Source organism: Stegostoma tigrinum, chromosome 7 (genome assembly GCF_030684315.1).
Source record: "Stegostoma tigrinum isolate sSteTig4 chromosome 7, sSteTig4.hap1, whole genome shotgun sequence".
NCBI lineage: Eukaryota > Metazoa > Chordata > Chondrichthyes > Orectolobiformes > Stegostomatidae > Stegostoma > Stegostoma tigrinum.
In genome coordinates this window covers 101,387,566-101,409,745 of record NC_081360.1, presented here as the reverse complement: position 1 = coordinate 101,409,745, position 22,180 = coordinate 101,387,566, and the positions used below count along the sequence as shown (strand labels likewise).

The 22,180-nt window shown below is 48.0% G+C and overlaps 1 protein-coding gene across 1 annotated transcript in view; it reads right to left on the bottom strand.

The window, feature by feature from the left end:
- desmb (desmin b) overlaps positions 1 to 21,819 on the bottom strand; it is a 34,160-nt gene extending 12,341 nt beyond the window's left edge. The window contains exons 1-5 of the mRNA XM_059647558.1: positions 21,176 to 21,819; positions 6,065 to 6,125; positions 3,905 to 4,000; positions 2,767 to 2,928; positions 270 to 395 (exon numbers count right to left, since the gene is read on the bottom strand). Coding sequence (XP_059503541.1) covers positions 270 to 395; positions 2,767 to 2,928; positions 3,905 to 4,000; positions 6,065 to 6,125; positions 21,176 to 21,705 — 975 coding nt within the window. The 5' untranslated portion in view covers positions 21,706 to 21,819. The remainder of the gene's footprint in view (positions 1 to 269; positions 396 to 2,766; positions 2,929 to 3,904; positions 4,001 to 6,064; positions 6,126 to 21,175) is intronic.
- Positions 21,820 to 22,180: the final 361 nt, after the last annotated feature.

The window sequence follows — 22,180 nt, the reverse complement described above, 5'->3', positions numbered from 1 at the left end:
GGGTCGCTGAACCCACAACGTTAACTCTGATTTCTCTCCACAGATGTTGCCGGCCCTGCCGAGCTCTCCTCTGTTTCTGTTCACTTCTTGGGCTGGTACTGTTCCACATTGCAATGGCACCTACTCAGATATAAATAAAGGTAGTTAACTGGCTGTAGACTGCTTTGTGAGGTCCTGGTGTCATAAAAGGTGCTATGGAAATGCAAGTGCTTTCTTTCATTGACCATGCCTTGTGGGGATGAAGCCTCAGGGACTCCTTAAACACTCACAGTTCCTTTGAGAGCGTCGATCTCGCAGGTGTAGCTCTGAATCTGGTGACGGTACTCCATTACATCCTGCTTGGCCTGTCGCAAGGCATCGTTGTTTTTGGCCGCGCTCTGATTCAAATCGGCGACCTGAAAGAGGAGGAGGTCAGGGGTCATCATAAAGTGTGGAGTAAAGGGTTAACCATACCTTCACTCTGCTGAGCACGTGCACAAGGAGCTATGTCATTGGTGCTCATATTCGTTCCCGAGCTCACTGCTATAGTTTGGACACTGTCAGGGATCACTCTAGCAGATTCGCAGTTGCCAGTTGGTGGGATTAATCTGAGTCAGAGGAGGTGGGATCAGTTAGCTCAGTTGGCTGGATGGCGTGTTTGTGAAGTACTGGGTTTAACTCCCACACCAGCTGAGGTCACCATGAAGGACTCTCCTTCTGAACCTCCTACCCCCACCACTTGCTCAAGGCAGCTCACACACACACTGTCTCCATCTCTCTCCCTCTCTCTCTCTCCCTCTCTCTCTCACACACACACACTATCTCCATCTCTCTCTCCCTCTCTTTCTCTCACACACACACTCTCTGTCTCCATCTCTCACCCTCTCTCTCCCTCTCTCTCTCTCACACACACACACTCTCTCTCACACACACACACACACACACACACACACACACACACACACACAAACACTTTCTGTGCATGAAACATGGAAAGCTAGCACACGGGGGCAGCAGGGAATCAGGAAAGGTAATGGGATGTTGGCCCTTCTTTCAAGGGGGTTGGAGTGTAAGAGTAGAGTAGTCTTAATGGAACTGTACGAGGTGCTGGGGAGACCACATCAGGAGTCCTGAGAGCAGTTTTAGCCCCTTATTTAAGAAAAGATATTTCACTGGAGGCAGCTCAGTGTAGGTTCACTGGGATAATCCCCAGTGTGGAAGGATTTCTGTCATGAGCAAATGCTAAACAGGTCAGGAACCTGATCACTGGAGTTTAGGAGAATGAGAGGTGATCTCATTGAAACATTTAGGATTCTTAAGGGGTTTGACAGGGTAAAAGCAGAAAGGATGTTTCCCATCAAGGGAGAGTCTAGGACCAGAGCATACAGCCTCTGAATAAAGAGGCACTAATTTAAGACTGGATCAGAAATCACACACCACAACAAGCCTGTGTTACAAATATACCTGTTGGACTATAACCTGGTGTTGCATAGTTTCTGATCTTGCCCACTCCTGTCCAACACCAGCACCTCCACAATTTGAGGCTGAGATGAGGAGGAATTTAATTAAGTTTTAATTTTTTGAAGAGGCGGCCAGGAAGATAGGTGAAGGCAGAACGGTTGACATTGTCTACATAAACTTTATCATTGCCTTCAAAAAGGTACTACATTGTAGCTGCCTTAAGGGTGGGGAGTGGGGGGGTCGCGGTGGCTCAGTGGTTAGCACCCCGTCTCACAGACCTGGGTTCAATGCCAGCCTTGGGGAACAGTCTGTGTTGAGATTGCACATTGTCTGTGTGGGCTTCCTCCCACAGTCCAAAGATGTGCAAGTTAGGTGGATTGGCCGTGGAAACTGTGGGAACACAGGGATAGGGCTAGGATTGGGATCTTCTTCAGAGGGATGGCCCAGATCCAGGGGGCTGTATATACATTTAAGGCTGAGATAGATTGATTTTTGATCAGTCAGGGAATCAGTTGTTATGGGGAAAGGGCAGGAAATTGGATATGAGGAATGTCGGATCAGCCATGATCCTACTGAATGGCAGAGCAGGCTCAAGGGGCCAAATGGCCCATTCCTGCTCCAATATTTGGACATTCCTGGCTACATTGGGTCCCTTCAAAGCCCTTCAGAAGATAATGTTGGGGCTTGTTCACGGACTACTAGCAGTAATTTGATAAAATCGAATGGCCTGTTAGTCATAGATCATAAGAGCATAAGATGTTAGAGCAGAAGTAGGCCATTCAGCCCATCGAGTCCGCCCCACCATTCAATGAGATCATATTTGCTCAACATCACTTTCTTGCCGTTCCCCCATGAAGCTTGATTCCCTTCCTGATAGAAAATCTGTCTATTTCGGCCCTGAATATACTGAACGATGATAAAGAGTCCAACAGGTTAATGGCTCTCTGAGAGAATATATTTCTCCTCATTTCTGTCTGCAACGAGTGAGCCTTTATTCTGAGATTACACTGTCTGCTCAGGGGACAGCCTCTCTGCGTGAGCTTAGCCCAGGTTCTACCATGCCTCTGGAGCAGGCCGACCAGCTCAGAGGGAACATTACCAGTCCACAACACAAACCTTACAGAGCCTGCATTCTCAAATTAAACCTGAAGCCTGTTGAGTCAACAAGTAGGAAATTGTTGGCATTCACTCGCAATGCCAAGTGGGCACAGTAGGCTTTTTCCAGTCCACTTGGCTGTTAGATCCGCACACACACCCGACCCACACTGCACCCAATGGCCCCTGCATCCATCGCTGGGTAATTAATGGAGAGAACTGGCCACCGACCTTTGACTTGTACCATTCTTCTGCCTCTTGGACATTCTTGGCTGAAATGGACTCGTACTGTGCTCGGATATCGCGCAGAGCAGCCGTGAGGTCAGGCTTCGACAGGTCCATTTCAACTTGGACATGCTGTTCCTGGAGCTGAGCCTGCAGCTCCCGCAGTTCCTTCACACAAAGGAAGAAAACGTATGAAAGACAATCATTTTGTTGGATCGCCCGTGGCATTGCTCTGTTCAAGTGGAAACTCTGTAAACCGGCCCCAGAAGTGAGTGAGAGGGCATGAACACCATTCCAAGCACCAGTGTTCTCATTTCCCATTGACATGGTTAAAGGGTCAAAATGCAGGACATTTTTCTGTGGAACATAATTTTCTAAAGAGAAAGGAGAGTACCAGCAGTTCTGGAAATTCAATATGTGGGGCGGCACGCTGACTCAGTGGCTAGCACTGCCACCTCACAGCGCCAGGGATCCAGTTTCAATCCCACCCTCGGGCAACTGTCTGCGCGGAGTTTGCACATTCTCCCCATGTCTGCGTGGGTTTCCTCCGGGTGCTCCAGTTTCCTCCCACATTCCAAAGGAGGTTAGGAGGATTGGCCAGGCTAAAGTGCCCCATAGTGTTCAGGCGTGTGTATATTAGGTGGGCTATAAGGTGATGTGTCTGGGTGGGATGCTCTGAGGGACAGTGTGGAATTATTGGGCTGAAGGGTCTGTTTGCACACTGTAGGGATTCTATGTTCTATAATGTATCTTACTTTTCTACATGAAGACACAACAAGAACACCTTAGAGTAAATCTCGTAACCATTGGCCCTGTTTTGGGAGTGTTTGATGAGGGACATTGTACAGGGAGCTTTACTCTATGTCTAACCCTGTTCTGTCCTTGTCCCTGGGAGTGTTTGATGGGAGACAGTGTAGAGGGAGCTTTATTCTGTATCTAACCCTGAGGTGCACCTGTCCCTGGGAGTATTTGATAGGGATAGTGTACAGGGAGCTTTACTCTGTATCTAGCTCCGTGCTCCCCTTGTCCTGGGAGTGTCTGATGAGGCGGGGGGCACAGTGGACAGGGAGCTTTACTCTGTATCTGGGAAACTGGTTGGAGAATGGACGAGATTTTGGATTGAAGGAGCTTGACGTCGACTCACCTCCTCATGGACCTTCTTGAGGAATGCAATCTCCTCCTGGAGGGCCTCAATCCTGCGCTCCAGATCGAGGCGGGCAAGGGTGGCTGCATCGACATCCTAGAAACAGGTAAAAAGCACAGGTTTGATGGTGGTGAATACCCCCAACTGCTCCCCTACACGGTGAGGTTCTTCTGATAGCCCTGTGAGACCTCAAAATATCACACCAGAGAGCGGGACTCCCCTCAGATAAGGCTCCTCTGTGCTGGGTGTTAGTGGAGGGTGCAGAGGGCTCGGAGGAATGCTGCATTGATCTATCCTAATTATACTGAATAACATGAAGCAAAACCCATCTCGCTAGCACTTCCTATGTGCTCTTTTATCCAAAATGCAGACCTCCCTCCCCGCAGCCCCTCACACAGCAGCATGGCCTGTGGTATGGTGACAATGTCAGAGGAGAAGGCACTCCTGAGGCTCCAGGCTAAAGCCCCGGTTCAAATCCCACCTTGGAAGCTGTTGGCAAATTGATTCAGCTCAAGTTTTCCTTTACAGGATGGAGTTCGTCATAGCCTTCAGGGCTAAAGCGATGTGGGAGGAAGGGGGAAACAGGGGGCTGAGTTAGATTTACAGCCACGATCATACGGGTAAAAGTTTATAAACAAATAGCTGGGTCACATTTGGAGTATTGTGTGTGGATCTGGTCCCTGACAGTATAAGGATGTGGAGGTTTTGGAGAGGGTGCAGAAGAGGTTTACCAGGATGCTGCCTGGTTCGGAGTGTATTAGCTCTAAGGAGAGGTTGGACAAACTTGAGGGTCCAAGGCTGAGGGGTGGCGGTGACCTGGTAGAAGTGTATAAAGTTATAAGAGCAATGGATAGGGTGGATAGTCAGAGCCTTTTTCTCAGGGTGGAAGTGTCAGATACTAGGGGGCAAAGGTTTGAGGTGAGGGGGGAAAGGTTAAGAGGGATGTGTGATGGGTGTCTCATACACAGACGGTAGTGGGTAACGGGAACACCCTGCCAGGGGAGTTGGTAGAAGCAGATACAACAGCAAAGTTGAAGAAACATTTAGACTGACTCATGATGTGCATGCGACTGGGATCAGCACCATGGTCAGCATGGACACAGTGGGCTGAAGGGCCTGCACTGTACTGTTGTACGTTCCATGAATGGTGGAGCAGGTTTGAAGGGCGGAATGGACTTTCCCTATCTTATATGTTTCTGTGAATTGGAAGCAAGTTTCAGTGATAGTGGCAGTGCTCCCCCTGAAGGAGTGAACCAGATGGGTTTTTACAACAGAGGTACAATGAGCATCCTTGGGCTCTTAGCTGCACATTTGTTTTCACTTTGAATTCACCACCTTCCAGATTCCAACCCAGTCACCAGAACACTACCTGGGTCAATAATCTAGGGATAATACCATGAAGACTCTATCTTAGTCACCCACACCTTCCCAACATTCCCTGCCATTTGGTTAATTGAGCCTCATGATGACCCCTCCCCCCAGCATTGCCACCGTACAGCCAATCAGGATCTTCGATACCTGATTGGGCGATTCCTTGCCCATTGAAATCGCATTTTCGTCCCGTCACTGAAACCATTTACAATCAACAAACTAAAGAGTTGAAAGTAAATTTAAAAAAAAGATAATAAAGTGTGAAGCTGGATGAACACAGTAGGTCAAGCGGCATCTCAGGAGCACAAAAGCCGACGTTTCGGGCCTAGACCCTTCCTCTGATGAAGGGGCCAGGCCCGAAACGTCAGCTTTTGTGCTCCTGAGATGCTGCTTGGCCTGCTGTGTTCATCCAGCCTCACATTTTATTATTTTGGATTCTCCAGCATCTGCAGTTCCCATTATCTCTTAAAAAAAATCCTTTTCTTTAACTAAAAACCGAAAGAACTGTGGATGCTGTAAATCAGGAACAAAAACAGAAGTTGCTGGAAACGCTCAGCAGGTCTGTCAGCGTCTGTGAAGAAAAGGTTAATGGTTTGGGCCCGGTGACCCTTCCTCAGAACCATTAATGTACTCGGTATGGCTCTGAGGAAGGGTCACCAGACCCGAAACACTAATTCTGTTTTTTCCTTCACAGATGCTGCCAGACCTGCTGAGCTTTACCAGCAACTTCTGTTTTCGATCGTTTTCGTTTCAAACTTCCTCCTGGGATTTTTCTGGAACCAGACTTACATGCCGGAATGCAGCAAGATTATTTTCCGCCTCCTCCTTCAGCTGGATCTCATCTTGTAATCTGTGAGGAAAGTTTAAAAGCACAGTGATCTCAATCTGAACCTCACTCTTCATAGACCAACTGTTTCTTTTGAATGACTTTCCCTTTCTCCTTTTTTTTCATTATTCATTCATGGGGTGAGGGCGTTGCTGGCCAGGCAGCATTTGTTGTCCATCCCCAATTGCCCAGGGGGCAGTTCAGAGTCAACCACACTGTTGTGGACTGGAGTCACACATAGGCCAGACCAGGTAAGGATGGCAGTTTCCTTCCCTAAAGGACATGAGTGAACCAGATGGGATTTTCCCCAACAATTGACAATGGGCTCACAGTCATCATTAGATTCTTAATTCCAGATATTTATTGAATTCAAATTCCACCATCTGCCCTGAAGGAATTCAAACCCAGGTCCCTAGAACATTACCTGGGTCTCGGGATTAACATTCCAGTGATAATACCACTAGGCCATCGCCTCCCCCTAACGATGTAAATCTGGGGGTGGGGTCTCCCTGCCCAAGTCTCCCCACACCATCCTGAGCACAGTCAGAACAACCTGACCAAGTGTAGTGATTATAGTGAGGTCTGTCAGGTGGACCTCATAGAATATGAGTTCCCTATTGGCATGGTCTAATCAGGGAGCCCTGGCTAACAGTTAACAACAGGAGCGTCAGACATTCTGCTCACTCTGAGGCCTGGCTGTGAGGAAGCTGGATCAGTGTCACGTACTATGCACTTGTAAATAAAGGGTGGCTTGGTGATGGGATACTGGCCTCGTGGAGTTATTTCACCAAGAATTGCTCCTTTTTCATCTTGTCTAGATTCCTTGTCTTAAGCCTCACTCCTTTTTTGTTCTTGACCCTTGCCCTATCCTTTATTCCTTGGGCATCACCTTGCGAGGTCTCTGTCCCTTTTCCTTCAGGCCTCGTCACCTAAGGCTCAACTCTATCCCTTGCCTTCACCATATTCCTTAACTGCCACAGGCAACACCATCTCCCCTGCCCTAGGCCTCAATCTCCCAGGCATCAAATCTCCGCCCCTCACCCTGACCTAACTCCACCGCCAATATCCCTTCCCCCTAAGACTCGCCCTATCCCTAATTTTCTACAGGCCTCACCATCCTAGGCCTCGCCATATCCTTTGCTCCAGGCCTTATTTCCTTGTCTTCACCTTGTGGCTTGATTTAGGTTTTGCCTTCCTTTATACCAGGCCTCACCCTCTATCTTAACTACCCCAGACATCAGTTCTTGCCCTGGGCCTTATCTCTTCCTATGTCTGAGGACTCACTCTCCCGTATTAACTAGGCCTCACCTGACCCACTTGTAGGCTCACACTACTAGGCCTCATCCTAATCTTTGTTAGAGGGCCTATCCTACTTCTTATCCTCGGCATCGGGTGGCGATGTGCAGTTATTTTCGGTGAGCTCCCATTTGCTAACCTCCCCTTGCAATTGGAATTTGTTATTTTAAGCCCTAAATACCCTTGAAGTTGCTGCTATTTTTACCTTGATTCTCAGCTGCTGTCACAGTAAATCTGCTCTTGTCGCAGCCACTTGATGTCAGTGGCACAGATTAGTCTTTATGATAACAGGCCCAGTTGGCACAACACTCCATTTTTCCAGCCTTCTGAGTCAGTCAGTCCTGTATCAGTCTCTGCCATCTCAGCCGTAAGTCACAGGCTCTAATTCGATTCCCGAGACTCGGGCATGTCAAACCGAGTCATTCCACAGGGGTACTGACGGAGTGCTGCACTGCCAGAGAGGCGCCCTGCACCAGAATGTTTTGATATCTTCTCCAGTTTTAAAATATTCTGCGGCACATTTTTAAACAAAGGCAGGGTTATGGAGAAAAGGGTTGGGGCATGGGTCTGGGTGGGATTCTGTTCGGGGGGACGACAGTATAGGCTTGTTGGACCAAATGGCTTGTTTCCACACTGTAAGCATTCTATCATTCTATGATCTAGAAGTACTCCTTGGTGCCTCTAATTAGCATCTCTGAAACAAATTAAATCGGCTATTACCTTAATGTTTGCAGGAGCTGCTGAGCTCAAATTCTTTCCACTTAATACCGCAAGAAATGATCATTCTTAAATCTGCCGCTATCCCGGGGATTACATAAACACAGTGGCTACAAGAGCTGGTCAAAGGCTACGAGTACTGTGGCGTGACAATTAGAATTAGAAACAGGTTTATTGTCACATGATTCACTTTCTGACTCCCCAAAGACTGTCCACCATCTACAAGGCAGGGTTGTGACGGAACACTCCCCACTTGCCTGGATGGGTGAAGCCCCAACAACACTCAAGAAGCTCGACACCATCCAGGACAAAGCAGCCGCTTGACTGGCACCACATCCACAAACATTTACACTCTCCACCACCGACGCTCAGTACCAGCAGTGTGTACCATCTACAAGATGCACTGCAGAAATTCACCAAAGATCCTCAGGCAGCACCTTCCAACTCCATGACCACTTCCCTCTAGAAGGACAAGGGCAGCAGATACATGGGGACACTACCCCCTGCAAGTTCCCTTTCAAGTCACACACCATCCTGACTTGGAAATATGTTGCCGTTCCTTCACTGTCACTGGATCAAAATCCTGGAATTCCCTCCCCAATGGCATTGTGGGTCAACCTACAGCAGGGGGACTGCAGCGGCTCAGGAAGGCAGCTCTCCACCACCTTCTCAAGGGGCAACTAGGGACGGGTGATAATACTGGGCCCAGCCAATGATACCCACAAATGAATAAAAAAGACTTCAAAATATTCATGGAAACATAGATGATCAGAACAGGAGGAGGCCATTTGGACCTTCGAGCCTTCTCCACCATTGTCCAACTCAATAGCCTCGTCCAGCTTTCTCCCCATAACCTTTGACCCCATTCACCCCAAGTGCACTAACTAGCTGCCTCTCGAATACATTCAATGTTTTGGCATCAACTACTTCCTGTCGTGATGCATCCCACAGGCTCCCCACTCTTTGGGTGAAGAAATGTCTCCTCATCTCCATCCTGAATGCTCTACCCCAAATCCTCATACAGTGATCCCTGGTTCTGGATACACCCAACATCGGGAACATCACCCCTGCATCTACCCTGTTCAGTTCCGTTAGAATTTTAAACTCTCCATGGGATCTTCCTCATTCATCTGAACTCCAGCGAAAACAATCCCAATCTTGTCAATCTCTCTTCATACATCAGTCCCGCCATCCCCGGAACCAGCCTGGTAAACCTTCCCTGCATTCCCCTGAGAGCAAGGACATCCTTCCTCAGAAAAGGGGACCAAAACTGCGCACAATATTCTCGGTGTGGCCTCACCAAAGCAGAAAGTGTAAATGAGCCATCACATGATGCAGTGAAGTGATAATGGGATAAATATTGTTAGTACACAGGGAGAATTTCCCTGCTCTTCCTCACATCTGGAGTCACGGAACTATTTAGCTTCACCTGTTTGAGAAAGCAAGGCAGACAGGGCAAGCCAGACACACCTGACATTGCATTCTGAATGTGTCTAATCGAGGTGATATTTTAATCCACAGTCTGGTTCCCAAACAGAGGAGAAACTGAGCAGGGCTGGAGGTTAGTGAGAGGCACCACATTCACAAGAAGTGTCCTGTACCAACTTGTGGAAGCGAGCTCCATTTTATCCACACCCCTGCTCATTCCCATACAGTGTCTGCAAATCCTTCTCCTTCATCTCTTTATCCAAACTCCCTCAGAGCATTCCTGATGTATATGTTTCCACTGCCCTATCCAGGCAGCATGTTCCAAATCCCATGTCTTGCTGAGTGAGACAGATCTCTCTTTTCATGTCAGGTTCCTTTGCTGGTTACTCTTCAATCTGTGGTGTTCTCTGCTGGTCATCCTCCTCGTGGAACCCACTTCTCCAATCTCTCAAAACCTCTCTCTGCTTAATCTCCCTTTAAACTTCTCTGCTCCACGGAGAACACTGTCATCCTCCCAGGCCATAAAACAATAGCAGCGGGACTAGACCATTCGGCCCCTCAGGCCTGCTCCACCATTCAATGGGATCGTGGCTGATCCAACATTCCTCAAGTCCATTTTCCTGCCTTTTTCCCTATAAGCTTTGATCCCCCGACTGATCAAGAATCCATCTATTTCATCCTTAAATATATACAAGGACTCTATCCCTACAGCTCTTGTGGCAAGGAATTTCAAAGGCTCAGAATCCTCTGAGAGAAGAAATTCCTCCTCATCTCAGTCTTAAATTAGTGCCCCTTTATTCTGAGAATCTCGGCACGTCTGGCCATATTTTAGAATTTCCTGATCATCTCCTCTGTTCCCTCTCCAAGGACATGGCACCCTGCCTGATGTTTGGCTTCCAGAATTAACAACGCTCCAGCACTAGACACTTGGAACTATTGCGAAAAAGCTTCTTTATTTTTGTACTCAGCGCTGCTAATTATAAGTCAGTGACTCCTGCCTGCTTCTCACTCAAACCAGTCACCTTCAAAGGCATGTGTCAGGGCAACCAGACAGTCAATATGCAATGGAGCAGCTGCGATTGCATTGCGTAAAGCTCCTTGTGAATAGTTTGCCACAGTCGTGGACAATCGAGTGCGACAGGGACTGGGCACCAATGCACTTAGGGAACACAACAGGTGAGGGGTGTACAGAACTAGTTGTGAGTTGGAACAGAGATTTGAACTCTGAATCCAGGCTTTGACAGAGGGCAAGATGGATCAGAAACCAGCTAATGGCAAGAAGATTATAGCATGTGAGGACCTAGAAACTATCATTATCACTAAGGAGGCAGTGCTGGGCAAGCTAACGGGGCTAAAGGTAGACAAATCTCCTGGTCCTGATGAAATGCATCCCAGGGTACTAAAAGAGGTGATGGGTGTGGGGGTGTTGGGGGGGAATAGCAAATGCACTAGTAATTATTTACCAAAATTCACTCGGCTCTGGGGTAGTTCTGCAGATTGGAAAACAGCCAATGTGACGCCACTGTTTAAAAAAGGAAGTGGACAAAAAGCAGGTAACTATTGGCCAGTTAGCTTAACTTCGGTGGTGGGGAAAATGCTTGAATCGATCATTAAGGAAGAAATAGCAAGACATCCGGATATAAATTGTTCCATTGGGAACACCCAGCATGGGTTCATGAAGAGTAGGTCATGTTTAACTTATTTTGTGGAATTCTCTGAGGACATTACTTGTCTGGTGGACAATAGGGAACCTGTGGATGTGGTGTATCTAGATTTCCAGAAGGCATTTGACAAGGTGCCACACCAAAGGCTGCAACATACGATAAAGTTGGACAGTATTTCAGGTAGTGTATTGGCACGGATAGAGGATTGGTTCACCAGTAGAAAGCAAAGAGTAAGCGTAAATGGGTGTTTTTGTCATTGGCTGTCAGTGGTGAGTGGTGTCCCTCAGGGATCAGTGTTGGGACCACAATTGTTTACAATTTACGTGAATGTTTTGGAGTTGGGGACTCGGTGTAGTGTGTCAAAATTTGCAGATGACACTAAGGTGATTGCTAGAGCAAAGTGTGCAGAAGACTCTGAAAGTCTGCAGAGGGATATAGATAGTCTAAGTGAGCGGGCAAAGGCCTGGCAGATGGAGTACAATGTTTATAAGTGTGAGGCCATCCATTCTGGTAGGAATAACAGCAAAATGGACTATGTTTTAAATGGTAAAAAATTGCAGCACACTGCTGTACAGAGAGACTTGGGTGCCCTTGTGCATGAATCGCTGAAGGTGGGATTGCAGGTCCAGCAGGTAATTAAAAAAGAAAATGGAATTTTGTCTGTCACTGCTGGAGGGATGGAGTTTAAAAACAGGGAGGCTATGCTGCAGCTGTATAGGGTCCTGGGGTGGCCACACCTGGAGTACTGTGTGCAGTTTTGGTCTCCTTACTTGAGAAGAGCTATACTAGCACTGGAGGGGGTGCAGAGGAGATTCACTTGGGTGATTCCAGAGTTGAGAGGGTCGGATTAGGAGGAGAGGCTGAGTAGCCTGGGATTATACTCATTGGAATTCAGAAGAATGATGGGAGATCTTATAGAAATTTATAAGATTATGAAGGGAATAGATAAGGAGGCAGGGAGGTTGTTTCTGCCAGCAGGTGAAACTAGGGCTAGGGGGCATAGTCTCAAAATAAAGGGAAGCAGATGTAGGAGTGAGGTCAGGAGGAACTTCTTCACCCAAAGGGTTGTGAATCTGTCGAATTCCCTGCCCGGTTAAGTGGTTGAAGCTACCTCGCTGAATGTGTTTAAGGCAAAGCTATATAAATTTTTGAACAGTAAAGGAATTAAGCGTTGCGGTGAGTGGGCGGGTAAGTGGAGCTGAGTCTCAAAAAGACCAGCCATGATCTTTTCAAATGGCAGGGCAGGCTCGAAGGGCTGAATGACCTCCTCCTGCTCCGAGTTCTTCTGTTCTTACCACAGAGTCATTCCAATGCTGAAGGAGGCCATTAGGCCCATCATTCTGCTTCTATTATTTAGTCCCTATCTCCTGACTTTTCTCCATCTCCTTCCACACCGTTAAATATACACAAGGACCATGCTCCCAGAGCTCTCTGTAACAACGAGTTCCAAAGACTCACGTCCCTCTCAGAGAAAAAACTAATCCAAAAACACTATCCAATGCCCCCTTCAATCTCTCCACTGAGTCTGCTTCCCCCATATTTCCAGGCAGTGCACTCCAGGCCCTAACCAATCTTTTCTCCATTGTCTCTGCTTCATTCACTCATAACTTGATGTAGAAATAGAGGGACAAGGAGGGGACATGCCTGAAGAAATGAACTGAGATCTCTATCTTTAACCGCCTGTGATCTCCCTGCTGTAACACCATTCCTGCTTTTAACATCTCAACCATCGGAGGCCAAACCTTTAGCTACTTGGTCCCTGATCTCTGGGACTCAGATCCCAGGCCTCGTCACCTCTCTTACCCTTCAAGAGATCTCATGAAATCAACTGCTTTGATCCAGCTTTTGCTAACCTGCCCTAACGTCCCCTAATATGACCCGGTTTCAAAATTCGACCATTCAAGTTGAGAGGGCTCTGGGTTGTTCCAGGCTGTCTGCTGGAATCGTGAGAGGTTTTCGTTTTCTGAGAGAACAGAAGGGAATGACACACTGTCAGGAAAATGTGAGGCCATGATTTGAAAGGACAGTGGAACATGTTTGTGAGGTCTCAAGGCCCAATTCAGCTCTTGTCTGTCCAGAAATGTGAGATGTTGTAACTATCTGTTGCTAAGGAAGCAGATGAGCTAGAAAGGTTGATATTAGTTTACAGGCTGCACTCCAGGAACCAGTCTCTGGGCCCTTCGTTTTTCCTGTCATCAGCGTGACACACTCACAGCCCCAGTTACCCCCTCGCCAGACCAGAGACAGCTGGCACCTCCTAACATCCAAGCACCAGAGAAAGGAACCTCAGCCTCAACATGTCTCACAAGAAACAGAGAAGCTAGGAATAGGCCATTCAGCCCTTCGACAGGAGGATGGCTGATCGACTGACACTCACTTCTATCCGGATGGGAATTTAGACAAACAGGAAAATTACACCCACCACCCCCCCCAACTCCTGCACCCATCGGCCCCCAACCAAACACCCCACCACCTGCTCAGCCTCCCCACCCCCACTTTCCCAAAGGAAGATGGCAGGATCCTCTGGTCTTTGTAGCCCACCCACCCATCGTGCTCAGTTCCAGACCCTCCCCGTGGGGTGGAAGTGGGTTTGGGACTGCTCTGATGTTGGGCAATTATTATTGCCACCACCACGAGCAGCCCTGTCCCCACCTCAAGTGTCAGGTGGGGGGCAGATGAGCACCAACTTCCTCTGATACAACTCGCATTTAAGTAGCATCCTTCATAATGTGACAAGGATGTCCCGAGTGATAATGGGAACTGCAGATGCTGGAGAATTCCAAGATAACAAAGTGTGAGGCTGGATGAACACAGCAGGACAAGCAGCATCTCAGGAGCACAAAAGCTGACGTTTCGGGCCTAGACCCTGATGCTGCTGGGCCTGCTGTGTTCATCCAGCCTCACATTTATTGTCGAGGATGTCCTGAAACTGCTTTAAAGCCCCTACCCAGCACGGTATCAAGTGTCATCGATGTCACAATGTGGGGAATGCTGTAGCCATTTTTCACACAGCAAGATCCCACAGTGTGGGGATGTTTGCGTTCGATGGTGTTGTTGGGGGTACCTGGTCATTTGGACACTGAATGAACTCCTCGACTCTCCTGCGAAACGGTATCTACAGCAACGTTACATTTCCACACCACAGGGACGAGGAATCCCGTTGCGAGTACAGCTCTCCCTCAGCGTCACCTCCTCCTGGTCTCTAAATTGAGTCTGGAACACATAGCTTCTTGGCTCTGCTACTCGCTGAGACATGACCAACATATCGTCGGCATTGACTAAATATTGGGAAAATTGTCATTCCTTCTCCAACCCGTGCTCCTGGACTATCCCAGGCTGATATTGCACAGTGGTCTCGAGAGGGAGGGGACAGATTGACACTGTACTTTTCTGTGAATTACAAATTGACTAAAATATAAACTCTGGGCCTACCACCTTTCTGGCATTATTCTTCAATCTGTCACCAAGGAAGGTTATTTATAAGGTACCTGATGGGTTCGTTTAACACTTGTCTTCCCTCTCCCTCCCTCTCTCTCTCTCTCTCTCTCTGTTACTCCAATCATTTCTCCTTTTATGGTCAACAACAGGGTGTGGAAAGTTTTTGGTGGCCTGACTTAAAATGAAAAGACAAGTGCTACAGGGAGAGGGAAGATCCGCGCATGATATCAGGCAACAGATTCCCCCTGTTATTGTTTAGCTCTCCTGTTCTAATAATGCTTTATCGCGCTCAGATACTGTTACAACAATCATCTCTGATTCACCGACTTTCTATGTAAGTAAAGCTCTCTCTACTCTTTCAAACTAAAAATAAAGTTCTCTCGACACTGTCTACCCATCAAACACTGCCAGGGACAGGGACATCACAGGGTTAGATACGGAGTCAAGCTCCCTCTGCACTGTCCCCCATCAAACACTGCCAGGACAGGGACAGCACAGGGTTAGATACAAAGTAAAGCTCCCTCTACGCTGACCCCCATCAAAAACTCCCAGGACAGGGACAGCACAGGGTTAGATACAGAGTAAAGCCACAATTGAGCATTCTTGTGGCATAATGGTAGTGTGCCTACTTCTGGACCAGGAGGCCTGGATTCACTCCTGCTCCTGAGGTGTATACCGGCATCTTTGAATCGATTGTTTGGCTTGAGATGTGGTGTGGGTTCCTTTCCTGCACTAGCTGAGGTTACTGTGAAGGACTTGAGCCCAGGACCCCTGGGTCTGTCTGAGGTGTTTTCTCTCAGTCAAGATACCCACCTAGAGGACCATCTGTATACGCTGATAGTTAGGAAGCATCCCGTGACATGAGGATCATTGGATGTTTGCAGATGCCATTCAGCCCATCGTGTCCACACCAGCTCACTGCCCAAATGACTCAGCTAGTCCCATGATCCCTTCCTTGTCCTATAGCCCTGCCAACTTTTCCACTGGAGATAACGTTCCAATTCCCTATTTGGAAGCCACAGTTGAGTCACCACACCCTCAAATCCCGGGGAAAATCCCAGGTTTCAGTTACCCCGTCTCCAGTCCTTCTGCCAAACACTATAAATCTGTGCCCTCTGGCTTCCGGAGCCTTCTGCCAATGGGACCCATTTCCCTCTGTCTGCTCAGGCAAGGATTGGTGCGATTTTCACCCTTTTCAATGTGGGTAGAGAGGTTGAGGAATCTACCTCATCTCCTGGTGGAAATTAATCCCTCAGCTAATACCAGCAGAAATCAACAATCAGGCATTTTATCTGAGGGCTGTTGGTGGGATCTTGCTGTGCATGTATTGGCTGCTCAGTTTGCACACGTCACCGTTCTCCTCTTGGTTCGTTCACGCTGACACAAACAAGCTGGGTCATCTTTCTGGGTTGTAGATTTGATATTTACAAAATGCTAGGGTTTTGTTGTGCAGAAAGAGGCCATTCGCGACGTCGTCTCTGAACTGGTTCCTGAAACAGCTAGTCCCACTCTCCAGCCTTATCGTTGTACCCCTCCAACTTCTTCAATTTCAAATACGTATCCTGCTCCCTTTTGAACCCGCCCGTGGGATCCGCTCCCCCCCATTCTCCCAGGCAGTGCATTCCCAATCCTAACAACTCTCTAAGTAAGGAAGCTTCTCCTCGTCCCAGCCCTAGCTTGATTGCTGACAGCCCTGAAACTGTGACCCTGAGTTACTGACACGCCAGTGCAGAACTGAGGGAGTGCCGCCCTGCCATGGCTACCCTCCTTTTCCCAAGTAACTGAAGCTGGCACCCTTGTGCCACTTTGCTGCCATCTGCCCGGGTCTGTGATGGCAGCAGGCCCTAGCGTGGCATTCAAGAGGGAGTTGGATGGAACGGTTGGGGGCAAACGTGGGAGACTGAGACTGGATAGCAGAGCCATTGTGAGCACAAGGGGCTGAACGTCCTCATTCTGCCCTGTAATAATACTGTGAGCATGTGGAACTGGGCCAGCCATGTTCGAGGTCATTCAGGGGGCTCTGCCCAATGAAGTTTAGCCCTCTTCAGTACAGTTACTTTGCCCAGTCAGTTCGAGTTCTCACCTGGGATGTTACACCACTATGTGCCATTTACCTGCTCAGGTGAATGTAGAAACAGTCACACTGGGGCATTCTGCTGGGCACACAGCCTCACTGCGCTGCCCGTTATTAATCACTTGCTTCACATTGTGAAACAAAAGCATTCTCTGGTCACTGGCAGATGACTTTTTGTGGGACCCCGCTGTTCCCATACTGGCCTTGAACCGAGCGGCTTCTTACAGGAGCACTGCAAAACAACTTGTACTTAGAGAGCTTCCAGGAGGCAGTTAAGCATCTCATTTTGTCTTAAAATAGCAGTTTTCTGAAAAAAAAATTGATGCCAAGCTGCAGGAGGAGACATGCGGACAAATTGATAGCCAAGGAGCTAGATTTATTGGAATGCCTTCAAGGACAAGAGATAGAGAGGGATAATTGATAAAAGAGAGAGAAATAAAGATGTAGAGAGGTTAAAGCAGGAACTTTATGATCTACGGGGTCCAGGCGACTGGAGGCCTGGCTAGTAATGGAGGGGTTTAATTCAGGGATGCCTAAGAGGGCAGAGTTGAAGAGGTTCAGCTAATTGGTCATGAATAACATATCCTGCTTGGAGTAAAATGTGTGACTCCCACAACAGAGACTGCCCCGATCAGCTTGCGCAGAGATGTATTACACACCTCTAGACTTGAATCCAGGCCTCCTGGCTCAGAGGTAGGGGCACTACCACTGTTTATCCTTCATCCAGTTTCAGAGAGAGTGCCTGTTTGTTGTGTTTAACATTCACGCGACTAAGGTCAGGCCCCAGCACAAACCAGCAGCTTGGGCCCCAGCAGATAGGAGGTGAAATTTAATTAATTGACCGTTACAGCAAAGGCTGATTAAATTGCAGAGTGAAACGGGCTGCCAAGTGTTCGACTCGGCTACGGTGACAGCAACGTCTTTCATATTTACTGCGGCTATTTTTAATTGATGGTCAGTGGTGAAAAGAGACTGCAGGAAGAAACTGCATCCCATCTCATTCTTCAATCAACGCTCACTGGCTCACTCTCAGTCTCTCTCTCTCTCTCTCTCTCTCTCACACACACACACACACAAACTCACTCACTAGCTCAGTCTCTCTCTTTCTCACTCACTCGCTCACTCACTAACTCACTAACTCAGTCTCTCTCTCTCTCTCACTCACTAGCTCAGTCTCTCTCTAGCCAGCTCAGTCTCTCTCTCCCTCTCTCTCACACTAGCTCAGTCTCTCTCTCTCTCTCTCTCAACAGCTCAGTCTATCTCTCGCTTGCTCTCACTCACTAGCTCAGTCTCTCCCTCTCTCGCTCACTCATGTAGCCCAGTGTCTTTCTCACTTTCTATCTATCATGAGCCCACACTCTCTCTCTCTCTCCCTCATTAGTTTGTCTCTCTCTTTCACACAGTCTTTCAGTGATCGGCAACATGGTTTTGTACAGGGAAGGTCATGTCTTACCAACTTAATAGAATTCTTTGAGGACGTAACAAAGTTGATTGATGAGGGAAAGGCTGTCGATGTCATATACATGGACGTTTGATAAGGTTCCCCATGGCAGGCTGATGGAGAAAGTGAAGTCACATGGGGTCCAGGGCGTGCTAGTTAGATGGATAAAAAACTGGCTGGGCAACAGGAGATAGAGGGTAGTAGTAGAAGGGAGTTTCTCAAATTGGAGACCTGTGATCAGTGGTGTTCCACAGGGATCTGTGCTGGGACCACTGTTGTTTGTGATATATGAAAATGATCTGGAGGAAGGTGTAAGTGGTCTGATCAGCAAGTTTGCTGATGACACTAAGATTGGTGGAGTAGCAAATAGGGAAGGGGACTGTCAGAAATTACAGCAGAATATAGATAGACTGGAGAGTTGGGCAGACAAATGGCAGATGGAGTTCAATCCGGGCAAAGGTGAGGTGATGCATTTTGGAAGATCAAATTCAAGGGCGAACTATACAGTAAATGGAAAAGTCCCAGGGAAAATTGATGAACAGAGAGATCTGGGTGCTCACGTCCATTGTTCCCTGAAGGTGACAACGCAGGTCAATAGGGTGGTCAAGAAGGCATATGGCATGCTTTCCTTCATCGGACGGGGTATTGAGTACAAGAGTTGGCAGGTCATGTTGCAGTTGTATAGGACTTTGGTTTAGCCACATTTGGAGTACTGTGTGCAGTTCTGGTCGCCACATTACCAAAAGGATGTGGATGCTTTGGAGAGGGTGCAGAGGAGGTTCACCAGGATGTTGCCTGGTATGGAGGGTGCTAGCTATGAAGAGAGGTTGAATAGATTAGGATTATTTTCATTAGAAAGACAGAGATTGAGGGGGGACCTTATTGGGGTCTACAAAATCATGAGGGGTATAGACAGGGTGGATAGCTAAAAGCTTTTTCCCAGAGTGGGGTCTCAATTACTAGGGGTCATGAGTTCAAAGTGAGAGGAGGAAAGTTTAAGGGAGATATGCGTGGAAAGCTCTTTACACAGAGGGTGGTGGGTGCCTGGAACGTGTTGCCAGCGGAGGTGGTAGACACAGACATGTTAGCGTCTTTTAAGATATATTTGGACAGGTACATGGATGGGCGGGGAGCAAATGGACACAGACCGTTAGAAAATAGATGACAGGTTAGACAGAGGATCTTGATCGGCGCAGGCTTGGAGGGCCGAATGGCCTGTTCCTGTAGGTTTCTTTGTTTCTTTGTTTCTAACTATTGCAATCTCCCTTTCTCTTTCAGTTTCCCAATCCCGCTCTCATTCTCAGAGCTTCTGTCACACTCCCTCTGCTTCTCTGTCTCTCACCATCTGTAGACTCCCGCACTTTGTTGAACTTTTCCCAAATCTATTAGCACAAAGAGATTCATTCCCACATTTTCAATCCCTCCTCCACACTCCGAAACCTCGCTTCACATCCTACCTTCGAGATCAGAGACCCAGGTTCATGGCCCAGGTTTGCTGGACCTTTGTGCTAACCCACTGAGGCTTTAGCATATCCATTCCCCGTATAAAATCCCACATTCTTTTTCCCTTAAATTTGCTCTTATTTCCCTTCCATCTTATTAGCCATGTCTTGAATTTCAAACCCAGTCTGAGCAACTGTCTCCGATTCCTGACATTCCTGACTCCCGATTCGGTGGGCACCCCTGGAGAGGTTAAAGATAAAGTTTCAAGTGCGGTCTCACCTTGAGATCTGGCATAATCTTACCACAATGTCTCAGGGTTAGTTGTGAAGAAGTAAAGTCAAACTCACTGATCAATGATAAAGCCCTGGTCTAATGGCTTCTCAAAGCGTCAATTATAGGCACTGAGCCCAGTCAAAGAAAGCCCTATATTTGTACATCCAGTGCGCAGTGGCAGCAGTGCCTACCCTCTCACAGAGGCACTGTTGCAACCCATCAAGGTTCCTCAGACAGACCCTTCCAAACCCATGACCTCTACCATCTAGAAGGACAACAGCAGCAGACACACGGGTACACCGTCCCCTGCAAGTTTCCCTCCGAGCCACTCGCCATCCTGACTTGGAAATATATCGCCGTTCCTTGGCTAGGTCAAAATCTTGGAATTTCCCCCGAGGGCATTGGGAGTCCACTTAGGCTACAAGAAAGCAGTTCCCCATACATTAAAACCATGCACAGGACGTGGGCTGTTAGCTCGGTCAGCATTTATGTCCTGTCCTTAAATACCCCAGGGAAGGCAGTGGTTACTTGCTGGATGGCGATTAGCAATGGGCAATTAACTCTGTTCACATTGCCACATCTCACAAATAAAACTTCTAGAAAGATTCACAAGGTCAGGATTTTCCAAGTTAGTACATAGCCCATGAAGTGCTGTTGAAGCTCGGTAAACTAGGAAACACAGCGTGAAATCTGTGCACAGCAAGAACCCCAAACCAACAGTATGACAAAGACACAATAAACAAATGGTCTGATTTTGTGTTGCTGACTGAGGGATATACATTGGCCAGGACAAAGGAGGGAGAGAGAGCTCTCTTCAAAGTCATGACTATGATGAAGGGTCTAGGCCCGAAACGTCAGCTTTTGTGCTCCTGAGATGCTGCTTGGCCTGCTGTGTTCATCCAGCCTCACATTTTATTATCATGACTATCTCAGATTGTTTTTGCGCCTGTCTATCTGAGAGGTTAGTCTGTGTTGAATAGCAACAGCCTCTGATGGTGCAGCTCTGTCAGTGCCAGCCTGGAGAAGGCACTTCCCTTTCTGCAGTTAAACTAATAATCTTCAAACTCAGAGTGCCTACTATAGAGGCAGAGCTGGCACATGGGGGAGAGGGAATGAGCAATTGACACTCAATAAGGCTGGAAATTAGGAAAGGCGAGATGGCCAGGCAAGCCTACAAACAAAACAAGCTACCCATTAGGACAGCTTGTGCTGCAGTGGTAGTGCTCCTATCTCTGGACTGGGTTCACAACCTCTGTGAGGAGGTGGATGGCAAAAGGATGCCTCAATCTCACTGTCCTACCTCTGTTTGAGCTTCTGTAGGTCGTCAGCCAGGTTGTCCCTCTCAACCTCCACTCGGACCTTCTCGTTGGTCAGTGCATCAATTTGCCGCCGGAGGTCCCTCATCTCCTGCTCGTAGAGATCATTGACCCTCCCGGGTTCCTGCCCCTTCAGGCGGTTCACCTCAGCCACAAGCACCTTGTTCTGCTGTTCCAGGAAGCGGACCTTCTCGATGTAGTTGGCGAAGCGGTCGTTCAGGTGCTGCATCTCTGCCTTCTCATTGGTTCGGGTCTGGACAAATTCCTGGTTCAGGGCATCAGCCAGGCTAAAGTCCACCACCTCATAGCCTCGGGATGGTACCTTGGCCCGGAAGCTGGAGTAAGAGGGCAGCACGGTGGACTTGGAGATGAGAACGCGGGAGGATAAGTTACCAGACCCTCCACCAAATCGCCCAGAGGAGTAGGAAGCCCTGGAGAGCTGTGGAGAGCCGATGACATTACCCCCAAAGGTTCTCCTGTAGGAGCTTGTGCTGGAGGTGGTTGAAAATGACATGGTGCCTGGCCAAGCTCTCAAATCTTCTTCGCTTCCTTCTGTACTTATCTCACTTGCTCTTACCCAGCTCACCTCCTTGTCTGTTATACTGACAGTTCCGCAGCTTCAACCACCCACTATAAATACGCTCCTCCAAGAGGCACTGCTGCCATTTCCTGGGTCCTAGTGCCCTGCGAGTCACACATTCATCCCTGAACGTCAATCCCAGTCTAACATTTAACCCCTCCTCCAGCATCACTAACATTAGACGATACACTCATTGTCACATTGCTGCTTGCGGGAGCTTGCTGTGCATAAATCATCTGCAGTGTTTTCTAAATTACAACAGTGATAAACATTTCTGCTATTCTATATATAAAACAACAAAACTCCTCGATTGGATTCCAGTCTGAAAATCACTCCTGGGTATATGTAATTCTGAAGATAAACCACACGCACACTGCAATGATATTCAACTCTGTAACTCACACCCAGG